The sequence below is a fragment of the Dufourea novaeangliae genome, unplaced genomic scaffold, assembly GCF_001272555.1.
Source record: "Dufourea novaeangliae isolate 0120121106 unplaced genomic scaffold, ASM127255v1 scaffold110, whole genome shotgun sequence".
Lineage (NCBI taxonomy): Eukaryota > Metazoa > Arthropoda > Insecta > Hymenoptera > Halictidae > Dufourea > Dufourea novaeangliae.
Window position 1 is genome coordinate 364,900 of NW_015373985.1, and position 16,519 is coordinate 381,418.

General features: G+C 33.9%; 1 protein-coding gene across 1 annotated transcript in view; it reads right to left on the reverse strand.

Moving 5' to 3' along the window:
- Nucleotides 1-1,470: 1,470 nt before the first annotated feature.
- Nucleotides 1,471-16,519, reverse strand: part of LOC107187316 (chondroitin proteoglycan-2-like) — a 91,616-nt gene continuing 76,567 nt past the window's right edge. The window contains exons 2-3 of the mRNA XM_015575389.1: nucleotides 7,776-8,186; nucleotides 1,471-1,781 (exon numbers count right to left, since the gene is read on the reverse strand). Of these exons, the coding sequence (XP_015430875.1) occupies nucleotides 1,471-1,781; nucleotides 7,776-8,186 (722 nt within the window). The remainder of the gene's footprint in view (nucleotides 1,782-7,775; nucleotides 8,187-16,519) is intronic.

Here is a 16,519-nt window from a genome sequence, read left to right on the forward strand (position 1 = left end):
CGCGAAGGGCAAGGGGGTGAGAGGAGATGGGATAGAAGAGTATTTACACTTCGACTATTATAAGAATGATACAGAACGGATGGTGATACTTGGTAAACGATCCTCGCGGTGATCGATGGGATTAAAGAAAATGTGTTCCTTACAATTAAATCCTCTTAACTTATAGAACGTGCACGAACAAAAATAGAACGGTCAATGGACTCAAGAATAGAAAAAGAGGAGACCAAAAACAGAGAAGGGTAAGAATATCTGTCCGACGAGAACGACTACATATATGCTATAACGAAGCGGTGAATACACATAAAAAAAAATCTTAATTTACCACGTTTCGCGCCGATTACGTGTAATTCACCAAAATATCAGACCCTTATTATTGTTTTCAATTTGCAAGTGTGTGGCGTAATGTCTCCAATTTAAATTTCACAATAAAAGTATTCGGTACACATTCAGTTATAACAACTTTTCTACAGTAAAATTTAACGCTTTGACTGTCGTGTCATCATCTTTTGGTCTGCAGCTAAAAATTAATAGTAAAGTGTCGAATGAAAAAAATTTTGTTAAATACAAATAATTTATGTTTCAATTATACAGTTCTCATTTGGTCGAAGAAAGGCTTCTAACCCTGTAGAAGTTTCACAGAAGCTGACAGTCGAAGTGTTAAAGCAGCGCGAAACGTGTGGACAACTGATTCACTCGCGAGACTCGATCGACAAGACATCATCCAATTGTAAAGTCTGCCAAGAGCGTACTGATCGTATCTACTAAAGACGATTCGATGATTCTTAATAAAGTTTCTTATTGTCGTGAAATGTTGATTTTCTGGGGACGAGTGTTGTCTATCCTAAACTGGTTCACGGGCCTCTTGGCCTTAGCACGTTTGCATACTACAATTTTATTTTGAAAACATCCGTCACAGACCACTAGAGCTTTCTATCATTCTATTCAGGGGGCTGTTCTTAGCTTCTTGATTCAGTATCAAAAGAACATAAAACAGAGATTAAAATATAGGTGAGCATTGCAAACCATATTCTGCTTTTGAACGTCACACACCTATGACACAGGTAGCAAACGTCTTAATTCAAGTAACACGAAGTTGCCAGATGCAAAACAGGTACCGCAGTTCTTTCGTACCAGAAAACAGAGTCTACATCTGATAATTATACTTCATCATTGACATCCATTAATTCGCTACAACCACAAGGTGTTAAAGTAAATCTATTTCAAACACAAAAACGCAAAACTGTGTGAAGACAGATGGCGCAGACCCCTACACGCAAAATAAACGATTATTATTATTAACTGACAGTGTATGCAATTTAATTCAAACGCAGATATCATTAGTACGCTCCCGCGCGACAGACAGCACCGTCGAATTTCGTGTTTCCGGTCACGATTCGCGACCTGCGTTTCCGTTTCTCCGCAACCCGTGATCGAACCGCCTCGATCACGTCCCTAGCGGATCACTTCTATCTAGTTTCTGGGACGAGCTCGAAGAGCAATCGGCAGTGCTCCTGCTGGCAGTGGCGGTACACCTGGCGGTAGATTTTCTTCTTCCGGTTCCTGTTCGTTTCGACCGTCCGGAAGGTCGCCGTCGAGGTTCGGGGGCGTCGTGGGCACGTCGCAGTCCTCCGTGGGCGGGACCACGCACCTGAGCGACCTTCGATCGAACACCAGCATCGCTGGACACCTCTGGAGCCGTGGATAGCCGCCTTGACATTGCCAGTAACGGTTGCAGGACTTGCCCAGAGGGACGTTGCCGTTCGCGTCGTCGTTGCAGAGAGCTGTTGGAGGTTTTTGGTTACGTGTAATTGGATACCACGGTTCAGTAAGAACGTCTTACACAGTGGAGCTTTGATACATTGAAGTTGGACTGTCCTGTTAACACTTAACTGTTCCCAGATAGCACACGATGTCTAATGACGCCTTGAAGACACCTTAAAGGCGTCTTAGATCTAAAATAGTCGTAAAATGGACGTCTTTAAGATGTCCTGTGCTATCTGGACTATGGTGAAATTCGAATACGTTAATTCTAGTGCGTTATCTGAAGTGTAATTAACCTGCTCATTGCATTTTTTTTGGTATCTTGTGTAAAAAATTTTTATTTTCATAAAATCAAGAAATAATAGACATTTCAAGACTATTTAAGATGGTTTCCGCGTTTGGTACGATTACGTTTGGTATGATTAAGATTTGAAACTATTTCAAAATACTAAAATGGAAAACAAAATGTACAAATAAGTGGAAAAAAAACAAATATTCTTTTCCTTATTGTCACCCGGAAGCACCACCAAAAACCAAACGCATTAAATCTTAAGTTTGCATAAATTGATCTTAATTTTTAGTTTTATTCGATCGTTAACATACATTTTTTTCATACCATCATAATCTCCGTAAAAAAAACAGCCAATTTTTTATAAAAATATTAAAAAAAAAATATATTCAAAAAACATTTTCTGTAGCTGAATAAGAAGTGATTAATCCTTCACTATCAACTACATTTTATCGTTGATTTCGTGGTTTTTGGTAACAATCGAAAGTTGAAGCTGTTAAGAATGTTCTGTTAAATTTTCAACTAAATTTATAATTATTATAAATTTGCGGAAACTACCTTAACACATTTTTAAAAATATTTTGATTTTCTTTAATTTTTTTTTTATAAGCATGTGTATAATCACGATAAATAACGGCGCTAGTAGTCACAGTACCACCGTTTTTGAAATGTTTGGAAGTTATTTAACGAAGGTTTCTACTGCAGATCGTCAACGCCCATTTTACGGCTATTTTACGTCTGAGGCACCTTTAAGCCGTCTTCAAGGTAGCATGTGCTATCTGGGAAGTGATAAAGTAGACGTCGACTATAATGGACAAATGCAATTAGCGGGTTAAGTTTAATTAGTCAAACACGTGTAATTGGTAAATTATAAGGCTTCATTTAACAAAAGATTACTAAGCCACTTAGCGCCACCTGCTCTACTTGAGAGCGAAATTATGACAATTTTTATACTGTTGGGGGTGCTCCAGGACCCCACCATAGCAGTTAAGGGTTAAACTCGTGTCGTCTTTTTAAGCTCATGCCACTTAATAAGTTGATTTCATTAGGTGTATGTGAATGTTGTGGCTACTTCCTTCCGAATATATAACAAAGGAAGTTACCCAGATATTAATTTAATTTCGACAAAAGAATGGTTGAGAGTTGTGGGACTCGATCTCTTAAGAATTGAAACATCAGTTGCCCGGAAAATTCACATATGGGTTAAAAAAATGATATCATAATCCGTCATAAGTAACTTCGGAAAAGGATATACATAACTTCTTGATTAAGATTTTTTGGAACTTTTTAAAAATAACTGAAAAATAAACAAAGAACACAAAATTGGAGTCCAAGTCCACATTTCCGAGTTTAAGGGATGTACAAGTCCAGCTCACCAGTCTGGTGGCACAGAAGATTTTGAAAGGTTGCACGATTCACAGCGTGGATAATTCGATCAAGGTGAATAAAACCCCATGTTGGTGATCTTTGTTTCTTTCTCAGTTATTTTATTTACATATATCCAAAAGAATCTAAAAAGTAGAAAAACCATTTATATTCATTTACAGAGGTGCATAGGACGGATTTTGACGCCATTGTTCTGGTCGATACTGAACTTTCGGAGCGAGTAACGCTTATTCCAGTCCTTAAGAGGTCGAGTTCTATAACTTCCAATTATATTTTCAAAACCAATTTAACATGTGGGTAACTTCCCTTGTTAGTCGAAATGTTACGCATGGCAATGAGAATTCAATCCAATAGGTTAATATGAATACTACAGGAATTATTTACATATGTAGTAAAAATAGAAAATAATGTTTTCTGAATGTTATAAATAGTATATTGGAGGACCTGGTTATATCTTAGGAAAATATTAACAAAAGAATAAATATAGTGTTTCTTGTAATCATTCTTCCCTATTTTATAAGTAGAAATAACCAGTAATAAACAGACACCAGTATTAAAAAGAACAGGTAATCGACTGAGTTTTAAAATTAACCTTTCCTATTCGGAAGTAATGTTGTTCCTCCGTTTTTGACTGATTTTTAAATTGTTCCTATTAAACACAATATATCTAGAATTTGTTAAAAACCCCACTGTGATGCAGTTAATTGTAAAACTTGTTAGCGTTAATGTCTAAGCGTTTCAAGCATTGCAGTTAGAAATTAGGTAGGGGATAGGTACATATTATGCATTGAATGATTATTGTGTTTAAGAACCTGGAAGTTTTATTTCAGAAATATTAGCACATTATGTTCTTTGCCACTGTCAAATGAACTAAACGGAGTAGTACTTTTTAAAAGTAATAAGGATAAAGATTGTTGAAAGAAAATAAAAATATCAGTCTCTAGTGCAAATTAACCTAGAATTATTTTCAGATAACTAACATAAATCTCAGAAATGTATTTATTAAATTTCCATTACAGTCTCTGATAAAAAAGTTGTAAAAATTGACCTTTACTATTTTCTTTGCGTTTCCAACTAATTGCAAATCTTTCAAAATTTCTTTTCAAACATTATTTGGTAAATCGATCTATCCATCACAAAAACACTCAAGTCCCTTGGTCGAATTTTAAAAAAAGTTGTTCTATTTTAAAAGGTTTGAAAATACTTTTTTTACCCGCTGTAAATCACAGGCGAATTTCAGAAATGCCCATCAGTGAAAGCCTCAAAATTTCGGTCAACGGGATTCTGCATCTATTTTCGTCCCGAAACAGCTGTTCCCTCCTCTCTTTCGCAAATCACATTTACCCGGGGGCGACGTTCGAGATCATTCTCACTTTCGAAAGCGGGCACCCGTTCGTGCGCGCGCGTGCACGCAGCTCACCTCCGTTTTTTCTCTCCTTGTACGATAGTTCGGCCGAAGTCACTGCCCTCCGCCGAGAAAAAGAGGCGAGCCGCTAATTAGCATTCAAAGCGAGTCCTCGTCGCGACATCGTCTGCCCCACGCGTCACCGACACGGTGAGAGAATGTCCTGACGACTTGATGGACGAGTTTCCCATTGATCGCGATGCTTTGTGAAGTTATATTGGAACGCTTATACTAATCACTATGATCCAAATATGAAACTAAAAAACGTAACGATTGTTGAATTATGATTGACATTATTTTCTACAATCTTCATATTATCTAAAACATTACATTTTATTATGCTACTATTTTACTGCTACATTTTCTGTAGTACTTTGTTTTCCCTTTCCCTAGTAAGGAAGTCGTCGTTTTTACTTTTCCGATCAACTAACAATTTTTTATCATTTTACAAAAATTAATGGAAAATGGAAATTAAGTGTTGCTTTTTCTAACGTGTGTAGTATAGTTTCAATTGAATTCAGAATTCTCTTTATGCATAACTTCACAACGTTTCTTTGTTATTTTAAGTAAAACAGTCTCGGACGACAGTAACTAGGTAGGTGGCAGTAAATGGGTCTTCTACCCTATCGCCGATTTTGCTTTGATTACGTAGAGAATTAGTTTTTTTTTTCACTTCTTGAGTTATCGAGAGTGTGTTAAGATTGACGCTGGTTGAGAGCATTCATTTCTTTGTCACCTTCGGTGCCGCGTGGATCACCGGTGATAATCCAAAAAAGATTACGGCTATTCGGGACTAAATTGTTTTTGGGGTGTCAAGGAGAAATATTTTTAAATTGTTAAAAAAACAAGTGTCATATGATCTGAATTTTCAAATCAAGATTTGACAGTAATTGCCAATTACCATTTACTTAAATTACCAACTAAAATAACTGCCAGCTAATACCGAATTTCCTGAGAAAATTATTATTCCTACGAGTAGATGTGTAAATTTATAGTATTTGGCATGTGCCCCCTTTCCACTAAACCCCTCAAGGTGGCAACTATTAAGGAATACAATTTATTTAACAAATATATTGAACATACTGGATGGGTAATTGGTGCTTGGAGAACAAATTACATGAAACGGGTTTGACACTGAATATCTTAATTGAACTGTTTACATGCCAAATTGACAGACTCCATTTTTGGAATCTTTTCAGATTTTAGTGCCGAAAAATTTGATCGGTGCTTGACGTTTTATATTTAAAATAAAATTCTTTCATAATTTTTGTGAAGTTGGCCATTGAAAGTCACTTCGGTACAAGGTGCAAGGGATAGGTTAAGTAGCAGAAATTAGAGGCATTTGGTTTAATATAGTGCGCTTCATAAATATACCAATCCTATGAAAACTCCATATTACGCGAATTTGTAATGACAGATTATTAATAGCTTTATTTTTTATTAATACGGGATACTACAAAGGTTTTGGTAAAACGTTCTAATAAATTTACGCATATACATGGTAGTTTTGGCTCTAAGACACTAATTTTCGAGTGTTTCATAAATGTAAAATATTGGGCTTAGTTTTCAGTCTACGATGAATCTTCGATTACTTTTGTTTTACATAAAATGAACAGCGTTAATTCTGTTAATATGGTTCAAAAGAATTTGTTACCATTTTACAAGCTAATTCATCGTTATACAGTCAATGCTGATCTACAGAAAATATTTAGTATGCCATTATTACATTGGGCTCCTCGAATTTAGATACCATTGAAAGTCATGGAACATTTAGTACTGCGTATATATTCTACTAAATCTCAAAAGTGTGGGAGAACGTCCATGAAAACATCCTCAAAATTGATATAAATTCGTATACACAAGTTAATAAATCTAGCGGTTAAAATAAAATCAGTTTTATTTGTGTTTGCTGCACGCACGAAATAGTCCACATTTAATTACTATAATTTTATACACAAATGTACTTATTCAGCATTAAGTTTTTTTATACAGTGAATGTTAAAGATTAATAATTTCGGAAACCATACATAGAAAGCGGACATCTTGTAGATTTTAAGTAGGTTCATAGTGGGAGTGTACATCCTGTTATGCACAGCAGAGTGCGTTCTCGATTCTACACATCCGGTTTCTCGTTCAAAACTAATAGCCATGCGTTTCCAAGTTGTAAGAATTATATCCGTAATAATCTTTATAATCTTAGCGTTCTAAACATTGATACTGTTAACTTTCTGTTATTGTGATTAGAAGTTTTTATGATAAATACATATACAGGTTGTTAATTTTAATTCGAGCACCTAAATTATTTCCGCTACTATTGGAAATAAGAAAAAAAATGACTAAATACGTTGTGCATGGTTTAAAGCGTGCATCTGATGGTGGTAAAAAAAAAATCCTGTGAAGGTCATTTTAACGGTTTTTTAAGGTCGTTGTATTTTTTTGCATATTAACATGTATTTTTTATAACGCGATATGGTAGTCGGCGTCAAGATGAGTTCAACAATCTACACACCACGACCTTGAAGTGACCTTGAAGGCGAAGAAATCAGTTTCAATTTCAAGAATGCAGAAGTAAATAAACGTAATAAGAAGTAAAAAAATCATTTTATCACCATCAGATGCACGCCTTAAAACCATGCGCATCCTATTTAGTTATTTTTTCTTACTTCCAATATTAGCGGAAATAAGATGCTCGAGTTAAAATTAACACCCAGTATACGTTTGTAATTATTTCCTTGTGTCTCAATTTCCAAAGTAAAAGTAAGTACCACGTTTCCGACAGTAGCAGTAACAAAGTCCTACACCGGATTCTTACATGATTCAATCTTTGGAGGTTAGCTATACTTATGCAGCGCACTGTAGAGTAGAATACGAGGGAAAGCAAACGAGCAAAAGAACTGAGCAAAAAGCAAAAGATCATTCTTCCATTTTACTCACGATGCTTCTGGCATCCTTCGACGTTCTCAGGCCAGTCGCAGGACCTGGCTCTCTCGTTGTACAGAAGTCCACCTATGCAAAGTTGCTCGGTCGCAGTTCCGTTCCAGCAGGTCCAGTACCTGGTGCAGGACGTTTCGTGGCCGAATATACCATAAAGCCAGTCGCAATGGTCCGCGGGAATTGGCGGATTTGCCTGACGTTTCGCGTCGCAATAGTTCGCCCTCCAAGGATAATCGCAACCCTCCGTCACGCCGCGATGTTTTCCAGCGAAGACCAGACCATTTGGACAGTCAAACAGCTCCGGGCGGCCATTCACGCATTCCCAGTAACGATCGCAGTATTCTATGTCGCCCACCACTCGGGACTTTGTTTGGCAGGGATCTTCTTGTTGCTGCTTCTGGGCGTACGATCCTGTAATAATAATGTTCAGTTAATTAACACTAGAACTATCGAATCCGTTAAAATGACGGATTCTAGATTTCGTATTCTACAATTATTGAAATCCTAGAGATACTTTCATCGGAATTTATGTTAACCTCTAATTTTTTATACATTCTTTATTATAGTATACTAAGATATATTGCATTATATATTAAACATTCAATGCTGGTAGTTCCAGTGTTAATTGAGGTTAACCCTTTCGGACATGAATTTTCTTTTAAGAGTAAACAAAAATTTGTTTACACAAGTTAACTCGGTAGACTGTTTGGATGATATTTTGTTTACAAAAGATGTTTATATGTTCCATAGTTTTGTACATATTAAATGTACATATATGTGTAAACTTGGATTCAAGTATGACATGACACCTAAGAGAGCACAGACGAGGAAAGGAACATACACAGCACTTTATAACACTTAATAATAATGTATTAACACCTGGAACTGAAGTTGACGTGTGGAAGATTGTAGTGCTTTCAGGATCCTATTATTAGCTGTCACTGCACAGTATGCAATGTTATTAAAAATATTCAGAATATGAAAAAATTCAAGTTTATAACAAAGATATGGAAATTGTAAGAAACTTCATGTACACAAATGTGACCACCAGGTTTGAAAGGGTTAATTGAATAAATTTCTGGGGTACTGAAAAATCACAAACTTGATTTATTTAAATAAGATAATTCTATTCGAGAAGAGGGTTGATTTGTACCAATATCGAAATTATCGATTGTACAGGGTGATTCTAGTAACTGGGCTGGGCTATAGCCTTGTGTCAAGTGAAGTTAAAAAAATCGTAGAGGAAAATATTGCGTTGTTTAACAAGCTCTATCATCCGACTGTATTAATTGTTATACAAATCCGTCGAGGCAATTGCAAACTGCAAAAAAATAATACCCTGGTGAATTTAAGGAAACAACAATATGACTCGATTATAGAACTTACTAATCTCATAAAATTGAGAGCAGGACGAATTTAGAAAAGAAGCGAATGGATCTGTTGAAAGACTCTCGTAAAAGTTATTTACAAGCAGAAATTCTTTCCTCGTAGTCGAACGACAACCATTACTCCGTTAACGAACGCCAATTACGAAACCTTTGGCAGTAGATCAAACGTCTCTTTAGTATGTTTCTGAACGAGAGGCGGCGTCGAGGGATTCGTTTACAAGTTTTTCTACCGGGAACAGGAAATTACGCGTTAATTCGATTGGGAAGGCCAAACGTCTCGCTGTTTAATATCAAGTTGCATGACAGCACACACGTTCGTTCTCCTCTTTCGATTCAGGTACGCGTGCCCGCTGGCCGTGAGGCATAGTAACATGATTTCTCGCTCGATCCGATCGAACGTTCCGTGAGTCATCCGTTCATTGGCACATCGATCACGGGGGACACGTTATGATCACGATTTTCTTTGAGATTCCGACACTTGAATGATAATGCATGTTTCTTTAGAGAACGTTAACATTTGCGATCATGATTATTTTTTCGAAATTCGAAAGAAAATTAGTAAATTAGTTTTATAAAATTCCTTAAGTTGTTAATAACTATATTATGCAAAACGCAATAAAATAAAGATTCTAGTAAAATTTAATAGTATTTATGTACTGTTATTGACATATTAAAACCCCTAGTATTAGAAACGAAATTCTGTTCAATTTTGTTTTTTATACATATATTAAAGTTCAAAATTGTAAATTTGCATAAACATCCGCAGTTTAGTTATTAATTATTGTATTGGAAAGGTACTTTCACTTTCCATGTTCGGTACATAGTTTTTGGGTTGCGTGTGTGTGCTGTTGCAGGTAAGAAAATTTTGAAGAATTTGTATTTGAATTCGAATAAGAAATATGTATTGAAGAATTTACAGGTTTTCTGTACTAGAAAGGTGCTTTCACTTTATTGCAGTATTCGTATCAAGTGATACATATGTATATGTAAGTAGTTTTTGAAGTATGTACATAGGTATCCGTATCTTTCACTTACTACTTTCAGTTTATTACTGCATACATGACTAATTTCGAAGAATTTATAATTTTATGAACATAAAATTTCGATAAATAATAAGTATCGATACAAATAATTTTCGATTTTATTATACTAATACAATGCTTTTACTTGGATGTAATTTTCGGATCATATTTATTTTATTCCATTTCTTTCTTTCATGCTTAGTGTTCAGTTATCTCTAATTGAGTTACATCTCATAGTGTACACATATATATTTGTAATAGAACAATAACAATTTTTGCTGATTATATTCCAATAATGTCTTCTGAATTCCATACCATTTTCAAGAAAATAGTGATTTTTTATTATCTCATTTATCCATTATAGGTATCAGTGTTTTGAAACGCCCGACGCCATCTTTATCAAACACAGTGGCGGAAAATGTATAGAATTTAAACTATGTTGTCACCTTATTAGCACACAACCAGATTGCTACATCGAATTGTATGCTTCCTAAGTTAAATATGTAGTTTTAAAGTAGTTCTTGATAAATTCCAATGATTTGTGTTATTTCAATAAAAACATGGTTTATTGTAGTGCCTACAATTATATGATGCATTAATCCTCGTGTATCGTTCAATAAATTGTTGCATTACTATTCCTTGAATTAAATTTGGCTTAAGTACAATTGAATTAAGGAAATATATTTGTTGCTTGATTGTTATACAGTGTAACGACAATAAATGAACAGTCAGTATTAAAGTGAAACGACGATTTTCGTGAAGTAAACATTTAATTTCAAGTACAGTAGAATTATATACATAGTACAATATATGTATAATATAATAATATAATTAATTTAGTATAATTGAAAAAACTAAGTTTTAACATTACATGTCAGTTGTTATTTATTAACGTAATATTACACGGTATAGTTTTTATTTGTTTTTTTGTTACATACTGTATATATGTATAAGCTGCTAGTGTTAAATTAATCTGAAAATTTCTCTGACAAAGAATATAATTAAAACTTAAAGTTTAAGTTCGGGTCAAATTGACCCCAACAGTGCACGTGGGTTAATAAGAAACAATTGAATAATTTTCAAAACGTTACCACATACAGTTCTGCAGTGCAACGACTGCGTTTCAATTATCCGCATTATAGCATGATTATGCATAGCGTCGTATCACGTCATCAACGCGTTTTAATAAAAGACGAAGCATGGCTATGTAGAATGCACGATTCCCCGTGCGATACTTTCTCAGATGCAATTCCGATTGGAGAGGCGTTAATATCTCTTATAAATATAATCGTATACCCGTGAGAAAAGAACGATACAATCGATGAAATAAGAATAACCGGATGGATTATGAAAGTTTTATTGTACAATGTATTGTTAATAAACAATTATCTGCATTAATCTTTTAATTTAGTAAGGGTACCGGCTTTCTACCCCACCTTCATTATTTTTCTTAATACTATGGGGATATAATGTTAATTAAAAATATTTTTCTGACTATTTCGTCGGTATAAATGTCGGTATAATAGATATTTAATTTTTTTTTGAAGTAACAAATGATGGAAAAATTATATATGAAAAATAAGTGTTAAATGTTATTGGCTTTGTTGACAATTCATGTGGAAAGTAATTGTGAGAATTTGCTTTGTTTAGTGAATCATTTAGTGCATTTCAAATGAATGGAAATCTATGAGAAGCAGAATTCATATATCTCGAGACAGATACAAAGAAATTAAATGTTTGAAAGTGGTGAAAGTCAAAATTTATGAAGTTCATAAAAAGTAGGTACATTAGCAGAACTAGTTTCTCAAATACATACCTAAATTATAATGTAATTTATTCCCAACCTATGTTAACAGAAAAGAAATATTAATTATAGTTTATTTAAACAATTGATTTCTTTGCTCATTTTTGTCTGATGTCTAATTAGAAAAGCAGATTTTATGTACTTATAACCTACGCGGCTCTATAGCCAATGAAAGATAAACGAATTTTCTACTTTTTTTCTGAAATCAATAAAGAAATTTCCACATTTGCTCTCATTTGTACGAATTACTTTATAAACTGTCATCTTACATAAAAATCCCAGGCCTACTAATTAGAGTATGAACTTCATGCTATGAAAAATACAGATAAATTCATTGAACCTTCTTCACTGGAGGACTAAAGTATCAAAAGTTGACTGTCTCAGTAAAGCTGTTTCGTGAAATTCCCTGTTCTTTCCCCTTACCCTTCACATGTACGGTAGAAAAAACCTGGAATTTGCATAAACATCCACGGCTAAGTCGTAACAAAGAATTAAAACCCGTGATGCCTGCAAAGATTCCAGAAGTGGATTAAAACAGCAGAGAATGTCTCCAACAGACCTGTCATTTCATACATAACCCATCATTTTGCAGTGGAACATGGAAATGTTCTCGGTACCAGAATGTTCTTGTGGAAGCGAAATGAAAACACAGTTGGTGCCTGGGTGTCGCGAAATTAATTTAGATCCTCTTGGAATGCTCATCTCTGGATCCAGCGCGACATAGCGCAATCGTTTAACCACGGGTGGGTTACACGTAGCCAGGCATAATATCTCTGGGCCCCCACTAATGGGTGTAATTCGGTCAACGTACGGAGTGGCCAGGTAGAAATGTAAATAGTAAAGTAAGGTGGGAAGCCAGCCTGTGGCGCGCTCCCAAGAGAGCCACGCAGCTTCGCTCGCGAGTGAAAGTGCCTAGCCTTGACTTGCAACCTTCAGGGCACCCTCTTTCCTACCGTGCTCCACAAAATCAAAGATTCGATCCGCCACGCTTCAACCGAGATCATTCTCATCTTTCGAGTTATAATCATTGAAGTTTTGCAGTCGCAAAACAACAATTACTACGTGCAATAACTTAATAGATCAAATCACAGTTGTGAGGTTTAGATCCTATATGATGGGATTTGTCCCATTAAAAATTTGTGAAATTTGCAGTTTTTAAATATATAACATTATTTGAGATTCGATCTTTTCCACGTCTATATAGCTTCGGAAAATTGTGTTGATATTTTCTTACTACAGTAAATCTTCGATTAATGCTCGAAATTCGGGACTGCTTTCGAACAGTTATTGTAGAGACAAATTTCAGGCCGAGTCTCGGTAGCTCGTCTTTGTATTTTGCCGGCCTTCGACAAAGATTAAAAGCAGTAGTGGGAATGAAGCAGAAGCATTAAACGTAGAGACCTTTCCGAGCATTTATCGAGAATGTACAGTATTACTTTCGTTCCATCACCGTCTTTAACGAAAATGAGCAAAACGGAGTAGGGTAAGTCCGGAAGAGATGAACCCCGTTTTTAAAAATGTCTGAAAATCGAATATTTTAGAAATAATAAATATTTTACTCAATGGTTTGTCTAGTGAATGATCTCTTATACAGGGTGTCTCGGCTATTAAAGTCGAATTTTAAATGATAATAATATTGATAGATATTCAGCACATGAAATTAGATTTTTTAATATTTATAGCTTTTATAACGTATAAAATTTTTCTGAAAAATTAAAAAATGTAATTAATTGAGTTCAAAAGAAAGAATACAAATTTCACCAGGGAATGAACAATTACCAGTAAACGAACATTTCTAAGGAATGGCGCAAAAATTGTTTGCATATAAAACAAAGAATTGAAAAAAATCAATATTTAATCATTTGCTTATTTTAATAACTTAATTTATTAGTTCTTATATACAGGGTGTCTCAACTAATTTGATCACCTCGAATAATGACTTAACGGTACACTTTATGAAAATTTTCAGGCGTAGAACTTAAATAAGGTACATGCTTTCTTGGTGGGTGGAGGCATTTCAGAGATTTCAAGGTCACCTTGATTTTTTTGAACAGAATGACCTATTTTTAAAATGCGTTATATGAGCCATGGTTCGTTTCTCCCGGATTTACCCTATGTAATTTTAAAATATTAATGAAATTTCGTAACGTCATGGTGTATAATTTCGGACATAACTTTCATGGAATAAGAATTTCATTCACGGATAATTAAATATATTTTAAATATAATTAAAACATTTTATGTTTTCAAACTTAGAATAAAATAAATTTTGTTTTTTTAAAGCTTATGTCAAGTTACATTACTTAATGTAAAATAGAGTGTTGTAAAGATACCATGTGTAATTTACTTTCACGTGCAAATTGCTGAATACCGGAGGTTTACGGCTCGAGGCGAGAATACCTTTACCATGCATTGAAATCACCAGATAGGACATTGGCTTCGGTGATACCGTTCTTACCGCGCGTTGAACTCACGTCAATAGGCTTTACATTATATGTATAGTCACAGTAATTCAAGATTAAATTATACGAAAACATTGTGACTCATTACTAGACTGTCGAAGTTTTTGCAAATTAACAATTATAGAAATTAATATACAAAAAAATTGGAAAAATTTTTTCCCTGCACTAAGGGATTCAGTTTCCTAGTAATGATACATAACATGATAATATGTATTATTAAAAATTTTTTTTTATTATGTTTTACAAATCAGAAAATGCTATGAATTCTGTGATAGTAGCTGTACTTTTAACTTTCCTAAATCTACATAATCCTGCATAATCTACAGTATCCTGCTATAAACATTACTTTTTAGTTATAGGTTGGACATGTGTGAACCATGTGTGTGTGACGTGTTAAAACGTAATTGTCTTTTATTCTTTTTCTTCATGATCATGATTAAAACTAAGACCATCATCGGTCTTCAGTATGAGTAGGAATGGTAATAAATATACGGACATATTAGCCATTTTTGAAAGTAGTGGGAGGCAAAGTATCAAAAAAATATTGTTATACACTTTTGACTTATGCAACTTCTTATTGTCAAATACTATTTTAGAAACACTAGTATCAAAGAAAAATTTGTATCATCAAATATGATATGCATATATGTATATAATTATGTCGGAATTACGATAATAAACTTCATATTGTTACTTAAATTCGTTTGTTGCACCGTATTCTGTACGATTGTACACTTAAGAAATGCATAAGATCCACAGTTTAGTATTACAGAATGGCGCAGTGAAATGTAATTGTGTTCATTTTACATGATACATTAAAAAAATGTCTTTTTTAATAATAAAGAAATCATTCGCTTATCTATTTAACAATATACTTACATTAGAATATTATACTAATAAATGTTATACTATTAGTAATAACACTATGCCTAATCTATGGTTTATTTAATTGGAAGTCGTTTCTTGTTTCAATGTTTAATTGGATGCAATTTCATCCTTCTTTCATTGGAATGTAAATCGAAAAAACAGAGGCTAGCAACGATCTATGTTTCTGAACCTTAAAAAAACAACTGAGGGACGTAGGTACCATCTAGTGATTTTCCTAAATGGGCCTTCAGATATAAGTTATTAAGCATGGGTCGTAGGGGCTTGCAGTTTTGTTCCTTTTTACTTAAAACGTGTTTCTTTTAGTAGATACGATGGACTTAAAATACAAGCCTGAATGTCAAGGATACACGTGCGTAAATTATGCAAAACGGGATAATCTTATGTGAAGGATCGTCTCCGCTTCGAAGTTGAAGTCGTTAAGCACTTCGAACTATTTTCCAAAAATAAACAATTGACTTGAAAATATTCTAACGTTTCTTCAGATGCTAAAGGGATAATCCTCTTCGAAGGATTATCTTCTGCTTTAAAATACGTACAAGGAAAATCATTTGAATAATTATAATTAGATTGTGTATTATTATGCAAATTCATATATTTTTAGATTAATTATAAGAAACAGAATTGGAAGAAAAATTTGTTTTTCTTATTGTAGATTTTGTTTGGTTGACAATCAAATACAAATGGTAATTATACCTTACTAAGGTATTTATTTTATTGCATTTTAAAAATTGCAATATTTTACAAATACATAAACTTTTGTAATCTTTTTACAAATATTTTTGAAAGCTGTGTTATACAGTTGAAAATATTCACACTACTGAAAAATGTTTTTGAATGATTTAAAAGCATATTTTAAATATAGCAGCATATTTCTAAATATTTAAATTATGGGAATGCTATAATTGTAGACTTTTTATTAAAATTTGCTTGAATAAATCTAAGTACCTTGTATCAGCAATAATATTATGTCCAGCCATATGTCAATAATTTTTACGAATGACTTTCGACTAAACTACGTTATGTATCTACAAGGTGTTTTTAAAATAAGTCATATAATTTTAATAGTGCATTTCAGTAGCTATAATAAAGAAGAAATACTACATACATCTAGGTTCGTAAATACTTTGTCATTAATAATGCATTTGAATAATGTAACTAGACGAAACAAACTATTTCCGTG